The sequence below is a fragment of the Hyla sarda genome, chromosome 4, assembly GCF_029499605.1.
Source record: "Hyla sarda isolate aHylSar1 chromosome 4, aHylSar1.hap1, whole genome shotgun sequence".
Lineage (NCBI taxonomy): Eukaryota > Metazoa > Chordata > Amphibia > Anura > Hylidae > Hyla > Hyla sarda.
Window position 1 is genome coordinate 400,597,951 of NC_079192.1, and position 21,950 is coordinate 400,619,900.

The window sequence follows — 21,950 nt, forward strand, 5'->3', positions numbered from 1 at the left end:
TACAGACTATCTACCTACCTACATATCTAGTATCTATCTTTCTTTCTTTCCCGCTTTCTTTTCATTTCCAACCATATTCCTTCCACCCCCATTGCGGCCATGTTAGCAGGGAAGGTGATGGGGAGCTCAGCCTGTCTGTATCATTAACTTTTACAATACGATATCTCCTCGTGCGCCATCTGACACTGTAATTCCATGATTTGCCATCGTATAGCAAACATCAGACTAAAAAGACACAAGTGCCAGTCTGAAGTGGATTGGGTCTCCAGACGTGTTACAGGTTCATGTTTTTACCATGCTCTGATGTCTGAATTGAAAGGAAAATTGCACATGTCTTGTCGGTAGTCTGACTTGGCTCTGGGATCAGGAGGTGTGAGGTACGACGAGAAGCCATGACAGGAATGTCAGCGCGTTCACTCTCTGTCTGCTGCGGGTGCATTGTTCTCTCATAACAAATGTTTAATAAGATGCTTGCTGGGATTGTAAGCTTAACATAGCGATCAAATGGCACTCGGCTTGGAAGAGAAATACCAATTATTAGCACAGTCCTCTTCGAAGACGTTCAGATCCATCGGAAGCATTGAAGATGTTTCACTGTCAACCAATCTAAGAGGATGGTTCATCTGACAATATCTCTTTAGTTAGTAAACCTTTGTTATACCTTGTACGCTCACTGAAGTAACGTGAGGTAATGCAGCCATGTTCATTGCTATTCAACATTAAAATAGTAAGGGCTCGTTCCCACTACAGACATTCAAGAAGAAATTCCGAGCCTATTACACCAGCAGCAGAATCCCATTGATCTCAATAGTAGGTTGCTGCTCAGTTCACACGTTGAGCGTTCCGTAACGCCAGCGAAGCCTATTGGTCACAATTTTGGGCGACAAAGTCAGTGAGAAATAAGCCCCAATTTCAGGCAGCACAAATCAGCGAGGAAATTCATTTAGGAAAATACCCTAAGGCCATGTTCACACAGCAGAATATCTGCAATTCTGTTCAGCAAAGCTTTCTTAACAGGATTGCAAAGGCAGAAGTAAAAAAGAGAGGGGCGCTCTCCGGGGAGATGGTGGGAGGAACGTGGGAGCCTAACACACCCCTTGGTCTTGGGTTTTGTCGCGGTCCGCCAGGAGATTCCAGCAGAGCAAAACAGAAACCCTCTGCGAGAGGGTAGATGAGTAGGATGTGTGTAGCGTGCGGCTCGCTATCCCCTTCTTCCGTATCCTCAAAGGTACGGAAATGCGAAGTAGTAGAAAGGAAAAAACGGGGGATTTTTAGTGGAGCGCTTCTGCTTGGCGATGAACAAAGCTGAAAACAGCCACGGTTGCACAGGACAAAGGTTTAATGGAAATAGTATAGTACAACGCGTTTCGGCGCTAACAAGCACCTTCCTCAGGTCCACAGAGTTCAAGTTTGTGTGTCCTGTCTGTGCATGTTGTGCAGCGGTGGCGTCGTTGACGCCACCACTGCACAGCATGCACAGACAGGACACACAAACTTGAACTCTATGGACCTGAGTAAGGCGCTTATTAACGCCGAAACGCGTTGTCCTATCTATTCTATTTCCAATAAACCTTTGTCCTGTGCAACCGTGGCTGTTTTCAGTTTTGTTCATCGCCAAGCAGAAGCGCTCCACTAAAAATCCCCCCATTTTTCCTTTCTACTACTTAACAGGATTGCGGCAAACCGGAGAAATTCTGTGTTCTCAAAGCACAGAATTCTATTAAAATTCAAAGCCCCATTGACGTCAATGGAATTCTGCCGCGGAATTCCTCAAAATTAAAGACAGATTGGAAATTTGAAAATTCCATTGAGTGAATGGGACAGCGGAATCCCGTTGAAGTGGATGGGCAGTAAATTTGGGCAGAATTCTTCTGCAGAATTCCGCACAGAAATTCCGCTGTGTGAACATAGCCTTAGCAAATGACATTTCAAACACTGAGCAACAATAAACCACACCCATTTTATATAAAGCCCCTCCCACCCATTATAAAATCAGTAACCCTTCTAGTAGGCCTCATTACATTTCAAAAGTATTCTTGTCTTCGAAACATGATGAACGCCTCTATTTCTTTGAGGATCGGTAGTATTACAACTCACTGGGGACATATATGAACATATAGAAGCTCATGAGTTGGGGGGTCAGTTGTCCCTCTGAAGGTCATGAAATTCTGAGTAAACATTAGTGCCTCTTTACACTATAGAATTTCCTTGTGGAAATTCCGCACACAGACTCCCATTGATCTCAGGAAGTTCTCTGCAGACTTCCAGATGTTCTGTAGCGGATTTTCAGAGACATTGAATCAGATTCAACCAGAAGATTGAACATGTTCAATCTTCTGGCGGAATCCATCAGAGACGTCCCAGGACCGTGGTGTAGTGAATGGGACTGCTCTTATTTTTCGGACAGTAAATGCCAACGCCGGTTCGTGTAAGCAGAATCTGTCTGGAATTTCCTAATGTACACTGTCTAGAAATTAGACAGTATCAATAATCTGCCTCATCGTCTGCCCCACAGGATAAATGATAAGTATCTGATCCATTTACTCCAAACAATGAGACCCCCTACCCATCATAACGGCTATAATTGGCTATTTTCAGTGGTCCCATATATTTTGAATGGAGTAACAGTCTGCATGCTTTGCCGCCATTTCACTGAAACGGAGGGACACAGGAACCTTGTTCTTATAATCTTTGGGGTCCAAGTAGTCGGACCCTCTTGATCTTATCCCTTACCTTTAGGTCTGCTCAGCCAATCACAAACTGAAGCGAGACACTGCTGCAGCCGATGATTGGCTAAGCATGCCATCACTGCCAAGACCTGGAGGTGAGGGCCGAGCCCCATTTTGGAGATTGCGGAGGTCCCAATTGTCAAATCCCTGTAATCAGACACTTAAAAATAGGGATTGCCCAATGTGGAGAACCACTTTACGTGCAGGATTGCCCAATGTGGAGAACCACTTTACGTGTAGGTTCAAGCAAACCTAAACTTCTGGGTCCTCCTGAAGAACCCATCTGCCTTTTTGCCAGTCTTTTGTTTTGCCGTTCGTCCTTATCCACCAAACCTAAGTTTATTTAGCAGTTTTAGTCATCAAGTTGATTATTATAACGTTTTTCGCCTTTTGATTTACATCTGTCTGTACCTGACCCAGTTAATAATTGGCAATAAACTATTTTCACCCACTTCAAAGACACAATGGATTGCCCTCACCGGGTTCAGCATTGCGTAGGGTTGTCCCTATCTAGCCCAATTTCTTTTGACTTTACTGTGTTTGTTAAACGCTTTGATATATAACCACGATTGTTCTTTTTTTTTTTTTTTCTACCCGTTACTGATAACAATGCGAGAGGTTAAACGTCAGCCATTTCTATTTCTGGATCCCGCCAATAAACTCAGTGTTTTTTTTTTTGTTTTTTTTTTATTATAACAATACCTCGTTTCTATTGAAAACCCCAAACAAGGTTGGGAAAATATGTTTGTTTTTTTTTTTATTGCGTGGTGTGCGAATTAGACGGCTTTGTTATTACATTGTGGAGAAATAAATTCGAGGAGAAATTTAGACTGTAGAGGTCAAGTGTTTTCCTTTACTGATCACAAAGGGTGAGATTTATCAAAACCTGTGCAAAGGAAATGTTGCCCAGTTGCCCATAGCAACCAATCAGCTCTCTACTTTCATTTTTAACAAGGCCTCTGAAAAATGAAAGAAGCAATCTGATTGGTTGCTATGGGCAACTGGGCAACTTTCCTTTGCACAGGTTTTGATAAATCTCCCCCAATTTCACTTTCAAAATGGGTTTCATACAGTCAAAAACAAAGGGAGGGAACCCTGGAAACATGAATGCAGAGAAGTTGCCCATGGCAACCAATCAGGAGGCTGCTTTCCTTTCACAGCTGTAATCTGCTGTGTTACTGTCTTTTTTTCTTCTTAAAGATCAACTTTATTTAAATGTTAACAATGAAAAGCTCACAAATTAGAAATACCACTTTCATAAGGCCCCATTCACATTATAAGGCCCCGTTCTATGTCCTGCGTAGAAACAGGATACGTTTAGGAAATGGACCAAATATACTTAGCTGAAACTCTGCGCTTAATTCCGCTGCACGAATCCAACATTGGCGTGAATGGGTTTTCCGGTGACCCAATCACACTGCGGAAGTTGTGTAGCGGGGAAAAATTAGGATTTGGGAACCTCCAAAAGAATAAACATGTTCATTCTTTTCTGGTGAAAGTCCATGCGGACTGTATTGCCGTCAATGGTGTCATTGCAGGTCTGCGGGGTCCTAGAGCCGATGGATTTTGGTGGTGGATGTTGCCGACGGAATCTCCACATTTTTGGAGTGTGAACATACCCTAGACTAGGTTGGGCCCATTGAACTGAATGGGCTCACAGGCAAAACAACAGGATATATACATCGACGTCCCTTTTTGACAGGTTGCTGACGTAAGCGTAGCTAAAAACCTTACGTGAATGGGGCCTAATACATGAATGAAAGACGATAATTATTCTAGTGCATTTCCGTTCCTCTGTAAGGTCCTCCTGAAAGTTTTTGAGTAGTTTGACAATTGGGCCTCGCCACTACTCTTGACAAGGGGGTGTGGCCATACACAGCTTGACTCTGTCCAATCAGAGTGTCAGAATATCACAGCACAGTGGTCTCTAAACTGTGGACCTCCAGCTGTGGCAAAACTACAACTCCCAGCATGCCCGGAGTTGTAGTTTTGCAACAGCTGGAGGGCCACAGTTTGGAGACCACTGCCATAGTGCATATAAAAAGTAGATTATATTTTTATAAATTATGTTAAAAATGTTTTATTTTTTTTAACATTTCAAAATTAAAATGTACAAAATATGTTGTTAACCCTAAACGGTGGATGGGTTCACTTACGTTCTCCCTGGATCTCTCTCCATGCAGGCAATCGTCTATGAAGGACAAGATAAGAACCCCGAAATGTGCCGCGTCCTCCTCACACACGAGATCATGTGCAGGTAACAGTAATGTCACCAGACAGATGATTACTATGCTATACTAGATTTATTATGTCATTTTTATTTTTATTATTTATATATATTTTTTATTTTTCTTTACCAGCATAATTGTGACTTTATTATTAGGATCTGTTGACACATGCCCTCTAGGTCATATTAATCCTCCTGCACGTATAGGGGGAAGAAGACTTTATCATTTCTTTTTTTTTTTTCTTCTTTTTTTCCTGTAAGTGCAAATTAAAAATTGGTGCTAATTATGCATTGGAAGATGCCAGAAAAATGTAATCGGCGGTATAGATGGACTGCAAATCTGTCTCATCTATTTATCTATTTCTCTCTCTCATATTTAGGATTACATTGCACATCTTTCTTTCTATCTATCAATCTGTCCATCCATCTTATGTCTATATAGCTATACTTATCAATCTATTTATCTATGTGTATCTGGCTGCCAATCTACTATCTATTTATTCTCCCTCCTTCTTCTACCGATACTTCTATCTCATATCTGTCTGTCTATCTATCTCATATCTATCTATCTCATATCTATCTATCTCATATCTATCTATCTATCTATCTATCTCATATCTATCTATCTATCTATCTCATATCTATCTATCTATCTCATATCTATCTATCTCATATCTATCTGTCTCATATATATCTCATATCTATCTATCTATCTCATATCTATCTATCTATCTATCTCATATCTATCTATCTATCTATCTATCTATCTATCTATCTCATATCTATCTATCTCATATCTATCTATCTATCTATCTCATATCTATCTATCCATCTATCTCATATCTATCTATCTATCTATCTATCTATCTCATATCTATCTATCTATCTCATATCTATCTATCTCATATCTATCTATCTCATATCTATCTATCTCACATCTATCTATCTATCTATCTATCTCATGTCTATCTGTCTCATATATATCTCATATCTATCTATCTATCTATCTATCTATCTCATATCTATCTATCTATCTATCTATCTATCTCATATCCATCTGTCTCATATATATCTCATATCTATCTATCTATCTCATATCTATCTATCTATCTATCTATCTATCTCATATCCATCTATCTATCTATCTCATATCTATCTATCTATCTCATATCTATCTATATATCTCATATCAATCTATCTCATATCTATCTATCTATCTCATAACTATCTATCCATCTATCTCATATCTATCTATCTATCTATCTATCTATCTATCTCATATCTATCTATCTATCTCATATCTATCTATCTATCTCATATCTATCTATCTATCTCTCATATCTATCTATCTATCTATCTATCTAATATCTATCTAATATCTATCTATCAATCTATCTAATATCTATCTATCTCATATCTATCTATATATCTATCTATCTCATATCTATCTATCTATCTCATATCTATCTATCTATCTATCTCATATCCATCTATCTATTTATCTATCTATCTATCTCATATCTATCTACCTGTCTGTCTGTCTATCTATATCTATCTATCTTTTTATCTATTATCTCCTATCTATCTCATATCTATCTATCTATCTATCTATCTATCTTTTTATCTATTATCTCCTATCTATCTCATATCTATCTATCTATCTCATATCTATCTATCTCATATCTATCTGTCTCATATATATCTCATATCTATCTATCTCATATCTATCTATCTATCTCATATCTATCTATCTATCTATCTCATATCTATCTCATATCTATCTCATATCTATCTCATATCTATCTATCCATCTATCTCATATCTATCTATCTATCTATCTCATATCTATTTATCTCATATCTATCTATCTATCTCATATCTATCTATCTATCTATCTCATATCTATCTATCTATCTATCTATCTATCTATCTATCTATCTCATATCTATTTATCTATCTCATATCCATCTATTTATCTAACTATCTCATATCTATCTACCTGTCTATCTATATCTATCTATCTTTTTATCTATTATCTCCTATCTATCTCATATCTATGTATCTATCTTTTTATCTATTATCTCCTATCTATCTCATATCTATCTATCTCATATCTATCTATAATCTATCTATCTCATATCTATCTATCTATCTCATATCTATCTATCTATCTATCTATCTATCTCATATCTATCTATCTATCTCATATCTATCTATCTATATCAATTTATCTATCTCCTATCTATCTGTCTCATATCTATCTCATATCTATCTATCTCTCTCATATCTATCTATCTATCGATCTATTTCTCTAATATCTATCTATCTCATATCTATCTATCTATCTATCTATCGATCTATTTCTCTTATATATATCTATCTCATATCTATCTGTCTGTCAGTATCTATCTATCTATCTATCTATCTATCTAATTATTTATCTATCTATCTGTATGCACAATAGAAGAGAAGAAGCAGCAGCACTGTAGCTAGGTGTGGTGGCATTCGGGTGATATAGGTGAGGGGCCCCGATTTAAGGGCCACAGATAGATACAAAGCAGAAGATTCACCGCAGCAGGCACAGGATGAAGTGGAGAGAAGTAGCTTTGTTCCAAGCACAACTGGCAACGTTTCAGTGACTCCATTGTAATTTTTCTCAAGTAACAAATATGCGGATACATGGTGGTATATATATATATATATATATATATATATATATATATATATATATGTGGTCAGAAGTAATTACATAATACATTTACAATGAATGAAAATGAGTAATTACAACAGTGGGGATTTATGCACAAAGCACCATAGTGGTGACGCCCGGGAATTGGCGCTGGTAATTTAAATAAATCAAGTAGAGTGCAAACATATACAGTGGCATACAAATGCAATAAGTGCATAGGTGTAATAAATGAAATAAACTTACTAGGGGCGGTGCTGGGGACCTGGAACAAATCCGCAACAAAAACATCGGCCGGCTTGAGAAAGGTTACAGTGGAGTACCCAAAATATTGCCAGATGTGTATGGAATAAAGCTACTTGCTTCACTTCATCCTGTGTGCGCTGTGGTGGATCCTCTGCTTTGTATTTATCTGTATGTCTGTCTATCCATATATCTATATCCTATCTATCTATCTCATATCTATCTATCTCATCTATCCATATATCTATATCCTATCTATCTATCTATCTATCTATCTATCTATCTATCTATCTATCTCATATATATCTATCTCATATCTATCTATCTATCTATCTATATCCTATCTATCTATCTCATATCTATCTATCTATCTATCTATCTATCTCATCTATCCATATATCTATATCCTATCTATCTATCTATCTATCTATCTATCTATCTATCTATCTATCTTTCTATCTCATATCTATCTATCTATCTATCTCATATCTATCTATCTATCTCATCTATCCATATCTATCTCATATCTATCTCTCTATCTATCTATCTATCTATCTATCTATCTCATATCTATCTATCTCATATCTATCTATCTATCTATCTATCTATCTCATATCTATCTCATATCTATCTCTCTATCTCTCTATCTCACATCTATCTATCTCATATCTATCTATCTGTCTATCTATCTCATATCTATCTATCTATTTATCTATCTATCTGTCTATCTCATATCTATCTCTCTATCTCACATCTATCTATCTCATATCTATCTATCTGTCTATCTATCTCATATCTATCTATCTATCTATTTATCTATCTCTCTATCTATCTCATATCTATCTATCTATCTCATATCTATCTATCTATCTATCTATCTCATATCTATCTATCTCACATCTATCTATCTATCTACTGTTATCTATTTGCTAATCTACTATCTATTTATTCTATTGATCACTCTCTTTCTTCTATCTTTCTTCTATTTATACTTATTTCTACTATCTATCTATCTATCTATCCATCATTCTATCTTTCTACTGATCAATCTATCCATCAATCCATCCATCCATCCAAAACTTTCTCATTTTAATCTATAATAAATTTGCCCCCCTTTTCTGGCACTTCTAGTCAGGACCCCCCCCAGATTTAGTCCCTCCAGTCCTCTGTAGCCTCTGCCTTCTGTGTACACATTGATGGACAGTAATAGTAGTGATTGACAGGCACTTAGCGCCCACTTCAGCTGGCGCCCCCTCCGCCCCCACACTGATACATACTTTGCTCTCTCCTACTGGTGTGGTTTGCAGTGTTTATCATCTTGTTGGGTTACTTTACTGATGGAATGGATTTTCCCTTTTATAAATACAACTAAGAGAGAAGAAAAAATCCACAGCTCACAGCGGGGGAATCATGAAGCTGTTGAAGGCAAATGATGCTATTTGTACAGTATACTTTAGACAGAAAAGCCATATTTAAAATGTCAGGCAGCTAATGCCAGAGATTACCATTTTCCTCGCTGCCTACAGACTGGTAAGAGATGCTGTTTATTTACTTGGCGGCCAGGCATTAAACAAAGCTGCCACTTCTGCGCAGGCAATGTTATTTGTTTAACCTTTTCGGCGCTGTAAAATGCCAATCAGCTGTATAAATAATTTAATATTTGTAAATATTTTTTTTTTTTTACTGCGGATTTAGATGAAAACTGGAATTTATAGAATTAAATAAGAATTTTGCTATATGCAAGGCCAGATTAACATAGGGGCTGATAAATGAAGCAGCAGCTCCAGGCCCCTACCTGTAAATAGGCCCAGCCAAACTAAAAAAAAATCCTACATATAACATATACCGTATATGTATTTTTTACTCTGCCGGGTCGCCAGGCGAGCGCTGCATCAGCTGTATGCACAGGAGATGTGAGCACTACCTAGCTACCTTACTATCTACCTACATAGCCACCTATGTAATTGGCTATCTACCTAGTTAGCTAGCTACCCACCTGTCTATCTACCTACATAGCCACTTACCTACCTAGCTATCTACCTAGCTAGCTCCTACCTGGCTATCTGCCTACATAGCCACCTACCCACCTGTCTATCTACCTACATAGCCACTTACCTACCTGGCTATCTACCTAGCTAGCTACCTGGCTATCTGCCTACATAGCCACCTACCCACCTGTCTATCTACCTACATAGCCACTTACCTACCTGGCTATCTACCTAGCTAGCTACCGGGCTATCTGCCTACATAGCCACCTACCTACCTACATAGCCACTTACCTACCTTGCTATCTACCTAGCTAGCTACCTACCTGGCTTTCTGCCTACATAGCCACCTACCCACCTGTCTATCTACCTACATAACCACTTACCTACCTGGCTATCTACCTAGCTAGCTACCTACCTGGCTATCTGCCCACATAGCCACCTAGCCACCTGTCTATCTACCTACATAGCCACTTACCTACCTGTCTATCTACCTACATAGTTACTTACCTACCTGGCTATCTACCTAGCTAGCTACCTACCTGGCTATCTGCCTACATAGCCACCTACCTACCTCTCTATCTACCTACTTACTACGTGGCTACCTACCTATGTCACACTGTGTATCGCAGTAAATGGAGTTGTCAAGTCACGGCCACTTGTGGGTACATGAAAATCACCAGCACCAGGCCCATGATGCTCTTAATCTGGCCCCTAGTTATATGATTTTTTACCATATAGCATTATTCTATTACCCATCACCAAAGGATTTATCCCAGAAAGGTGTACCTAAAAGCTTGTGGGCTCCGGTGCAAGATCAGTGAGTGTCCCCTCTACCTGCCATGTGCCATTTAGGCCTGGGTGTTTCCCCCTTGCCCCTCTGTAGCAGAGTTTGCCAATAAGCGTGCCTCCAGCAGTTGCAAAACTACAACTCCATGCAGCTGTTGGCTGTCCGGCCATGCTGGAAGTTGTAATTTTGCAACAACTGGAGGTGCACTGGTTAGGAAACACTGCTCTGTAGCTACATCCATTGTCTCTCTCTTTATTTCAGTCCATCTCTTGAGCTTGCATACTTGCCAACGTCCCAATGTTGCAAATGGTATATGCTATCCAATTGGGTAGCAAATGGTATATGCTATCCAATATATCAGTGGTCTCCTACCTGCGGACCTCCAGATGTTGCAAAACCACAATTCCCAGCATGCCCGGACAGCCAACGGCTGTCCGGGCATGCTGGGAGTTGTAGTTTTGCAACATCTAGAGGTCCACAGGTTGAAGACCACTGCAATATATGTCCAGAAATATGCTGTTTGGGGGCATTTCCAATCATTCTCAGCGCCAGTGCTCTAATTCTGGCTTGCTATCTTATTTTTGTTGTTATTTGGGCTGTAAGAGATCTTAGGCTATGTTCACATCTAATAATTACTCAACATTTGTGATCTACGTTGGCGCATCGGCAGAACAATATGCCAGTGTGTACCGGAAAGAACTTGTGCCGGGTTCATTGAGTAGATGTCTACTAGTGACCACAGCTTATGAGTCCTATAGTAGCACTGTAGCTCAGTGGTCTGGGGTCCTAGGGTCAAATCCCACCAAGGAAAACATCTGCAATGAGTCTGTATGTTCTCCCTGTGTTTGTGCGGGTTTCTTCCCACACTCCAAAAAAACAAACAAAAAAAAAAAAAACACACTGCTAGGCGAATTTAGGTTGTGAGCCCCAATAGGGACAGTGACCAATTTGACTGAACAATGTACAGTGCTGCGGAATCTGTATGTGCCTTTGGCTGCCTGTGCATGTTGGGAGTTGTAGTTGTAGCTGGAGGGAATCCGATTGATGCAAATTGGGCAACAAAAGATATAAACATGTCCAAGCCGGGTTGTAACTAAAGGGGGTAAAGAGGTAGCGGTCCCCCAGGGCCCTGGTGACTAAGGGGGCCCCAAGGCACATCTGCCATATATATTTCCCATATACCTGCCCTCATATTGACGGATTTACTCTTAATAGGGCATAACTGGAGCTGGCGTTCTTCAGTAACAATATATTGGGATCTGATATGGGTCAGAAATCCCCCTCCCCATCCCCACCCCCACCCCCACCCCTCTGGAGAAGGTAAAACGCGTTAGCATGGAATCAGAGGATCATGCGAAGTGCTGATTTTGCACAAGAGGTGCAAATGGAGCTTTGGTTATGAGCATAAAATTAGAGTCTGCTCCCCATTAATCAGGCCGGCTAATTGCTATGCGCGGCCATTTGCCATATGGTGTGAGAGACAGCCTGCTTCCCCGAAGATGAAATTCCCCGTAACCAGACGTGAAATAGTGAAAGCCCTCTGTTTGGAAAATGGCTTGTTTTAGAGATTTAATCCCTAAACAACTTTCTGCAGGGCTTTCTGTCAAGACTAACAGCACAATAAAGCTTTGCATTTATGTGACAAAGGGAGCAAATTTACGGCCTACTAAAACATTCCTATGGGTTGCCGCCTTGAATTCAGATGCAGAGCCTCTTACTGGAGCGGGATGAGGGGATAGTTCACTAACAGGTGAGGAGGGTCGAAGGGTCAAGTAGGCCCGAGAGCCGTCATGTCCTGGTCGGTCTATTTCTGGGAAAGTTGGGTGACCAAAGGACAACGTCATTCGGCATTCTGAGAGTCACAGGGCCCCATAACGAAATAAGATGGGTCCTTGCTAACTAGAATTCCTTAGGGTCCCATAACTAAATAAAATGGGCCCCCGCTAACTACAATTCATTAGGGTCCCATAACAAAATAAGATGGGCCCCCAGTAAGTAGAATTTATAGGGCCCCATAACAAAATGGGATGGGCCCACACTAAATAGAATTTATAGGGCCCTATAACAAAATAAGATGGGGCCTCACTAACTAGAATTCACAGGGCACCATAACAAAATGGGATGGGCCCTCACTAACTAGTATTCTTAGGGCCCTATAGCAAAATGGGATGGGCCCTCACTAACTAATATTCATAGGGTCCTATAGCAAAATGGGATGGGCCCTCACTAACTAGTATTCATAGGTCCCTATAGAAAAATGGGATGGGCCCACACTAACTAGTATTCATAGGGCCCTATAGCAAAATGGGATGGGCCCACACTAACTAGTATTCATAGGGTCCTGTAGCAAATTGGGATGGGCCCACACTAACTAGTATTCATAGGGTCCTATAGCAAATTGGGATGGGCCCACACTAACTAGTATTCATAGGGCCCTATAGCAAAATGGGATGGGCCCTCACTGACTAGAATTCATAAAGCCTATAGCAAAATAAGATGGGCCCACACTAACTAGTATTCATAGGGCCCTATAGCAAAATGGGATGGGACCTCACTAACTAGTATTCATAGGGCCCTATAGCAAAATGGGATGGGCCCACACTAACTAGTATTCATAGGGTCCTATAGCAAATTGGGATGGGCCCACACTAACTAGTATTCATAGGGTCCTATAGCAAAATGGGATGGGCCCTCACTGACTAGTATTCATAGGGTCCTATAGCAAATTGGGATGGGCCCACACTGACTAGTATTCATAGGGCCCTATAGCAAAATGGGATGGGCCCTCACTGACTAGTATTCATAGGGCCTATAGCAAAATGGGATGGGCCCACACTAACTAGAATTCATAGGGCCCTATAACAAAATAAGTTGGGCCCTCACTGACTAGAATTCATAGAGCCCTATAGCAAAAGTGGATGGGACCTCACCTACTAGAATTCATGGGGGACCATACCAAAATATGATGGTCCCCTCACTAAGTAGAATTCATAGGGCCCCAAAACAAAATAAGATGGGCCCTCACTAACTAGAATTCATAGCTAGTGAATATTGCCTAAATGAAAGATATCATGGGGGAGAGGGCACTGTTCGCAAGGGCGTACAATCTACAGCAGTGTTCCCAACCAGTGTGCCTCCAGCTGTTGCAAAACTATAACCTGGACAACCAACGGCTGGTAGATGTAGTTTTGCAACAGCTGGAGGCACAGTGGTTGGGAAACACTGGTCTACAGAGATAAATCGCAGAGCTCTGCACGGCAAATCATGTAGATTTTGGTGTGGATTTGTTGCAGGTTTTTCAAAGGCTGTCTGGGCATGCTGGGAGTTGTAGTTTTGCAACAGCTGGAGGCGTCCTGGTTGGGAAAGACAAGTCTAAGGCATGCACCCTCTGACGAAATCGTGTTGCTCCCGAATGCCAGACGCCAGCTCCTGGTCTCTATTCCTCGGCTCCTTACACAGAGTACTCTATTTCCCTCCTAATTCCCTGAACAAACATCCCCGTCCCTGCCATAAAAAGGATGTGGCCGTCCGCAAACTCAGTGTGTCACATACGCCGCAACCTTGTAGAAATTGGCCGCATTGTGTGCGAGATCAAGGCCGGCCATAGAGATGACTTTGTTGGACTCTGCAGGGCACAAAGTGGCATTAGTCCAGCTGGCAGGGGGGCGTCTGTGTGTGTGCAATGCCTGGGCAACGCTTGCCGAGACTGGCGCTTCAATGGTTTCGACCATTATTTATTACAAGTCAAAAAACCTTTCCGCTATTCCAGTCGCCGGGACAAATGACTTTCCTAAATGACTCGTCGGGTAAAGTACACTGTGTGTATAGTTTTATTTCACTGTTAAGATTAATGAAATATGCAATAGCCCCGGCCTGTCCCAGTGGCGGAAAGCTGAATTACCATGTGATACGGAAAATGGGGGAGATGAATGGAAAAGGCTTCTAGGGCTACACAGCCCATAAATCTCCTATTTTACCATTTAGTATATTATATATAATAATGGAATATATTATGTTATATATTTTAATATTTATTGATGATGACGTATTTTGCTTTCGAACTTATAATTCCATAAAGAATTTTTTATGTTACATTTATTTGCATGGAGCTATATTTTTACCATTCACCTTCTTTTTACCCTGCTACAATTCCATGGATTGCAGAACTCCTCCAGGAGCAAAGTAGCTCTGTTCATCCTGAGACTCCTGGTTCATGGTAGTTAAAGGGGTACTCCGGCGCTAAGACATCTTATCCCCTATGCAAAGGATAGGGGATAAAATGTCTGACTGCGGGGGTCCCGCCGCTGGGGACCCCTGAAATCTCGGCTGTGGCACCCCAGACATTCGGTGCACGGTGCAAAGTTCGCTCCATGCCGGATGACTGGCGATGCGGGGCGGAGGCTCGAGATGTCACAGCCACTCCCCCTCAATGCAAGTCTATGGGAGGGGGCGTGACAGCCGTCACGCCCCCTCCCATAGACTTGAATTGAGGGGATGTGGCTGTGACATCACAGTGAGCCGTGGCCGTGACGTTACGAGCCTCCAGCGCTGCACCCGACACTCTAAACGATCGCCGGGTGCAGCAGGGAGATCGCGGGGGTCCCCAGGGCGGGACCCCCGCGATCAGACATCTTATCCCCCATCCTTTGGATAGGGGATAAGATGTGCAGGGGCGGAGTACCCCATTAAAGCTTCTCACTCATGCATACTCACTCTCGCTAGTCCTACAGCGTCATTTGTTTCCTTCCAGCACCGTAATTGTGTAACTGCTTAATGTGTCAGAACAGGATGTCAGTTCTGGGTTCTGACTTTCTGTGAACTACAAGATGACATCATCACTTACCAGATCCCTTCCTACTAGCTCTCAGATCCCTTCCCATCCCTCTCCCAGCTCCATCTGCTATCTCTCTACACTCAGGATATATAGTAGATGTACATCTCTCCTGAGGCAGTGTTCACACATTGCATTTTTTTGGTAATTTTTCTGTGATTCTGGAAAATTGCAGCAAAATGCAGTAAAGAATGCAGTAAAGATTCAATGTGCGAACCCAGAAGCACTCTGTGAAATTATTTTTTTCCAATTATTTAGTGCAGGATTGGCCATTATTGCAGAACAATATGCCTTGTGCTTACCTGTTTTAGCTGATGTGGCAGGCATGAGTTTTCAGCTCACAATATGCACAGTTCTGAAGCTTTTTCTTATTCAAAGTGCTTTTTTTTTTTTTTTTAGAAATATTGCCATGAGGAGAAAGTGATTTGACCGATAATCACAATTTAGGTGTTTTACGAAGATTTAAAGTCTTTTGGGTGTGTTCACACATTGCATTTTTGCTACATTTCTAACACATTTTTACTCTATTTTTCTGACACATTAAAGGGGTACTCCGGTGGAAATTATTTTTTTTAATCAGCTGGTTCCACAAAATTAAACAGATTTGTAAATTACTTATATTTAAAAATCTTAATCTTTTCAGTACTTATCAGCTGCTGTATGCTCTACAGGAAGTTGTGTTTCTTTCTGGAGTTTTGTTCAGTCTGACCACAGTGCTCTCTGCTGACACCTCTGTCCGTATCAGGAAGTGTCCAGAGCAGGATAGATTTGCATGGACAGAGGTGTCAGCAGAGAGCACTGTGGTCAGACTAAAAAGAATTCCGGAAAGAAATACAACTTCCTGTGGAGCATACAGCAGCTGATAAGTACTGGAAGAATTAAAATTTTTAAATAAAAGTAATTTACAAATCTGTTTAACTTTCTGGCACCAGTTGATTATAAAAGAAATGTTTTCCACTGGAATGTTTGGAGAGTCAAACTGGTGATCACATGACCCAGTTACTGTAATGAAATGTATAGATGCAGCTGCGCTGGAATAAAACAAATGGCGCTTTATGTCTAGTAATAGCCAGTGTGCATGATATGGGTAAAAGCAAAACCCGGAGTGCTTATTTGAAGTATATGGGTCTCCTCCATGTATGTGCACGTACTTGTTGGCATTCCATTTTGCTGACCTATACGTGACAAAGAGGACAGAATTGTAATGGGAACAAGCCCTTAAAGGAGTATTCCAGGAAAAAAAAACTTTCTTTTATATATCAACTGGCTCCAGAAAGTTAAACAGATTTTTAAATTACTTCTATTAAAAAATCTTAATCCTTCCAATAATCATCAGCTGCTGAGGTTGAGTTGTTCTTTTCTGTCTGGCAACATTGCTCTCTGCTGACATCTCTGCCTGTCTCGGGAACTGCACAGAATAGAAGAGGTTTGCTATGGGGATTTGCTTCTACTCTGGACAGTTCCCAAGACAGGTGTCATCAGAGAGCACTTAGACAGAAAAGAACAACTCAACTTCAGCAGCTTATAAGTACTGAAAGGATTAAGATTTTTTTTTTTTATAGAAATAATTTACAAATCTGTTTAACTTTCTGGAGTAGTATTTTCCTGGATAACCCCTTTAATCTCAGTTTATCACACTAATGGAATCCCGGGCAAAAGCTAAATCCAGCAGCAAGTGCTCATTTTTTCTGCAGTGCCCCCACAGGGGAAATGCAGCATTACATTTCACCTATTGAAATCACTAGCGGGGAGATGTATCCTTTGCAGAGGAAAACTTGACCAGTTGCCCATAGCAACCAATCAGATTGCTTCTTTCATTTTCCAGAGGCCATGTTAAAAATGAAAGAAGCGATCTGATCGGTTGCTATGGGCAACTCAGCAACTTTTCCTCTGGACAGGTTTTGATAAATCTCCCCCCATTAAAAGGATGAGATGTTAGGGTTCACTTATTTTATTCAAGTCCTTATTTTAGTATGCCAATTCTGTCTTAAAGACTGTAAAGACGGCATTTAACCCCTTAACGACCAAGGACGTATATTTACGGCCGGCTCCCGCGATATAAGGGCAGTGTTTCCCAACCAGTGTGCCTCCAGCTGTTGCAAAACTACAATTCCCAGCATGCCCGGACAGCCAACGGCTGTCCGGGCATGCTGGGAGTTGTAGTTTTGCGAAAGCTGGAGGCACACTGGCTGGAAACTACTGATTTTGGGGGCCGCTTGCTCATTTACCCGGTCGCTCTTAGGCCTAATAAGCTGTCAGCTGCGCCGGCCGAGGTTACCGGGAGTAATTAGTCCCCATGCGGCCTTAACGTTTTTTTCACTACACTTCTTCCAGGTAGCCGGGACGCCGCTAATGCCATGGCAATTTGATCCTGCTGTCTCAATGAGGTTGAATTCGCAGTAGATCCGTAATACTGAAACCTTCTTTTTCCCCTTTTTCCTCCGCAGTCGCTGTTGTGATAAGAAGAGCTGTGGGAATCGCAACGAGACGCCCTCCGATCCGGTGATTATTGACAGGTTGGAGCTGCTTTTTTTTTTTTAATATGTATTTCTGTCCGTTTGCTGAACCTCATTATGACGAAAACAATGAAAAGCAATGACAAATGAAAGCAGCAGTGATGGTTCCGGGTACGGCGCGCCGCAGTGGCGTCAGACGAGCGAGCGCTCATCCATGTAACACCTTCCCTTGCCCTTTATAACGTCTGTTCCGTAATGCGGCACAATCTCTAATTGCTTCTCAAACTTAAGAAAGGTTCCCTAAAACCGATCATCGAAATTTACTAATTTACTGTAAACCGGAGACGTCGTAAAAAAAAAAAACCCAAAAAAACGTAGGCTTTCAGAAAACCGCCTGGCCTTGTACTCATCAAAGCTGGAGGTCACAAACATGGCTGTACTACTAGATGAGATCACATGACACCTCACCATGGACCTCTAATGAGATTTAGATGTATATAATTGCTAAAATCCATATATACTGTATTGAATGAAGAGTCTTCAAGATGGCCGCCATTTTTTTTAGAGAAGATATCCATATCTAGTTACCGTTCATGACTCCATTTGTTCTCCAGTCCTGATGATGGTTCTTCTGGTCCCGAGTCGGAACAGTAAGCATTATTATAGAGGACACTGATACTCCGGTGGAAAACAATAATTTTTTTTAATGAACTGGTGCCAGAAAGTTAAACAGATTTCAAAATGATTTCTATAAAAAAAATCTTAATCCTTCCAGTACTTATCAGCTGCTGTATGCTCAACAGGAAGTTCTTTTCTTTTTTGATTTTTTTTAACCTTGACCACAGTGCTCTCTGCTGACACCTCTGTCCATGTCAAGAACTGTCCAGAGCAGGATTGGTTTGCTATGGTGATTTCCTCCTGCTCCGGACAGTTCCTGACGTGGAAAGAGGTGTCCGCAAAGAGAACTGTGGACAAGACAAAAAAGAGATTAAAAAAAAAAGAATAGAACTTCCTGTGGAGCATAGTTGATAAGTACTGGAAGGATTAAGATTTTTTAATAGAAGTAATTTACAATTCTGTTTAACTTTCTGGCACCAGTTGATTAAAAAAAAAATTATATATATATTTTCCACTGGAGTACCCCTTTAAGGACTCGGCATTGTGCTATCCCTCTGTTTTTCCCCCTGGAAAAGTGTGGACATTACCATTCTTCATATCAGTTGGGTTTGGCCTAACATAGTACATTAGTGTTAGCACTGATATTTTAAGAAACCCTCCTTAAAGGGGTATTCCAGGCCAAAACTTTTTTTTATATATCAACTGGCTCCGAAAATTACTTCTATTAAAAAATCTTAATCCTTCCAATAGTTATTAGCTTCTGAAGTTGAGTTGTTGTTTTCTGTCTAACTGCTCTCTGATGACTCACGTCCCGGGAGCTGTACAGTTCCTATGGGGATATTCTCCCATCATGCACAGCTCCCGGGACGTGACATCATCATTGAGCAGTTAGACAGAAAACTTCAGAAGCTAATAACTATTGAAAGGAGTAAGATTTTTTAATAGAAGTAATTTACAAATCTGTTTAGCTTTCCGGAGCCAGTTGATATATATATATATATATATATATATATATATATATATATATATATATATATATATAAAAAGGTTTTGCCTGGAATACCCCTTTAACAAGGACAATGGTACCACCCAATACTTCCCGGAGGAGTAACAAAGGAACAGGACAACACAAAGTGGGTCACATGAGTGTGACCGGACACAGGCCAATGTTCTTGGCAATGACAGTGTCATAATGTGTTAGGGCACCCTTCTCAACAAGAAAAATGGTAAAATCCAGTTATCAATTTACCTATGAATTACCGGGAGGAATAAGAGAGGAGGGGCATAACATAGAGTGGGTCACATGGGTGAGACCAGGCACACTCCTATGATCTCGGCACTGACCGTGTCAGAATGTGTAAGGACACCCTTCCTAATAAGGAGAATAATGACACCCAGTTGTCAATATACTGAGGTATTTCTAGGAGGAATAACAGAGGATGGCACAACCCAAAGCGAGTGACATGGTCACTGTCAGCACTTTCAGTATAAGTGTGTGCAAGGACATCCCCTTCGACAATGGGGATGGTGACGCCCAGAATTTAGTCATGCATTTCCAGTAGGAATAAAAGAGGAAGAACACAATGCAGAGAAAGATCACATGGGTGTGATCATACACATTCCAATGCTGTTAGCACTGACAGTGTCAGATTGTGTAAGGACACATTTTGACGAGAAGAATGGTGACACCCAGTTGACACTTTACAAATGCATTTCGAGGAAGAATAACAGGAAGGACACAACACAGAGGTCTCAGAAAAGGTAGCTAAGAAATAACAGTTTTTGCTAAAACAGACATGTTTGAGAAGATGGAGAGGTCCTCTTATGAATTTCCATCCACATCAATGACAATGATGACTGCCCGGTGTGGGGACCAGAAGTGTTGTCATTAGGACTGGAGAAGAGATACAGATATATAAAATGTGATATTTCTGGACACTTGTATAGTGTGGTAACTAGTTTATGGCCTTTATGGAAAACCAACCTTATCCATACATGAATCTAAATTTGGATATACAAAGAAAAGTCACTGCTGCTTTCATTGTGAAGGTAAAGACCACCCATTGCCTACATAGGGTTAAGACATTTTGTGGCTGCCCCAGTTTGCCATAAGCAGTGTCCAATTTTGACACTGCTTATGGTTCATAACTCTTGGTCCGAAACTAAACCCAGTTAGAACATCTTTTTAACAAAATGGCTTTCTTCTTGGCATTGGGTGGTAGATGCCGGAATTTTACCTAAAATATGACTTGCGCTTTAAATTGTCTGGTGGTGGTGGTTTGTTTGGATGTCACCTTTATTGGCTTGGCATATGTCTTGCACATGTCTTGAGTACCTGATGAATGGATGGAGGTCTACTTAGTTCATTTGCTGGTCTTTGGCACCAATGTGTGATTAGAAATGACCTAAAGTGTGACAATCTTGGTTTGTTGGTCTGATGTTCTGTTTTGGAAAATGACATAACATAATCTATATAGCTAATTTGGCTTTTATATACCTGGTTTAGTAGGCCTAATAGTATTTGGTGTCCTTGTATTTCTGGTTTATCACTTCAGTATATGTGAGTGTAAGAAAACGTGTATAGTGTTTGTCATTCCAGTTTAAGTCCTTGGTAGATGATGGATAGTAGTTAAATTTCATAAAATGGCATATATTTCTCTACCTTGCTCACTATGCATAAACTGACTTAGTAAATCATAAGCTAATTGCTAGTGTGACTTGAATGTCGTCTATATAGCGGTGCCAAATTTTAGGAATTGATATAAGCAACTATTGGTACTCCACTAGTGGAGAATATCTTTCTAGATATAATATTCATTTATTTATTTAATTATTAATTTATTTATGTATTTGCCTGTTTATTTATTTATTTATTTATTTATTTATTTATTTATATTATCCATAATGTGTTTAGCCACTGTATGAGCTGGTTTTAACTAAATGTATGCATCTTATAAGATTGTTCTGTATGCATCTTATGAGATTATTTTCTTGGTCCATTTGCTAAAGTTGGGTGAATATTTTTGAGAAAAAAAAGGTAAAAGAATGATAAAATGTTAATGTTTGTTATTAAAGGGGATGTGTATGATTAGCAACAATGGCTGCATTCTTCCAGAAACAGTGTAACTCTTGTCCATAGGCTTTATGTGGTATTGCAGCTTAGCCTCATGTCAGTGGAGGCTGCAGCTGATTTCCATTACATGAGTGTACATAACTGATTCCCCTCTTGGAGAGCCTATGGAGTAGAAATGTTACCTTTTGAATTGTTTACGTTTGAGTATAAAATGTGCTTTGTGTTCTATGTACTATGGGGTCTATGAAGAAGATTGGCCCCAGGCTAGGTTTGCCACCTTCTGGTTCCCAATTCATCATGGTCCTCTCTCTA

The 21,950-nt window shown here is 40.5% G+C and overlaps 1 protein-coding gene across 4 annotated transcripts in view; it reads left to right on the top strand.

The window, feature by feature from the left end:
• Positions 1–21,950, top strand: part of EBF1 (EBF transcription factor 1) — a 439,555-nt gene that overhangs the window by 28,685 nt on the left and 388,920 nt on the right. For 3 of the 4 annotated variants that reach the window (XM_056517346.1, XM_056517348.1, XM_056517347.1), the window contains exons 5-6: positions 4,913–4,986; positions 17,939–18,007. In XM_056517346.1, coding sequence (XP_056373321.1) covers positions 4,913–4,986; positions 17,939–18,007 — 143 coding nt within the window. Of the gene's footprint in view, positions 1–3,836; positions 4,222–4,912; positions 4,987–17,938; positions 18,008–21,950 lie in introns of those variants that run through there. The other variant, XM_056517349.1, reaches the window with a different exon arrangement.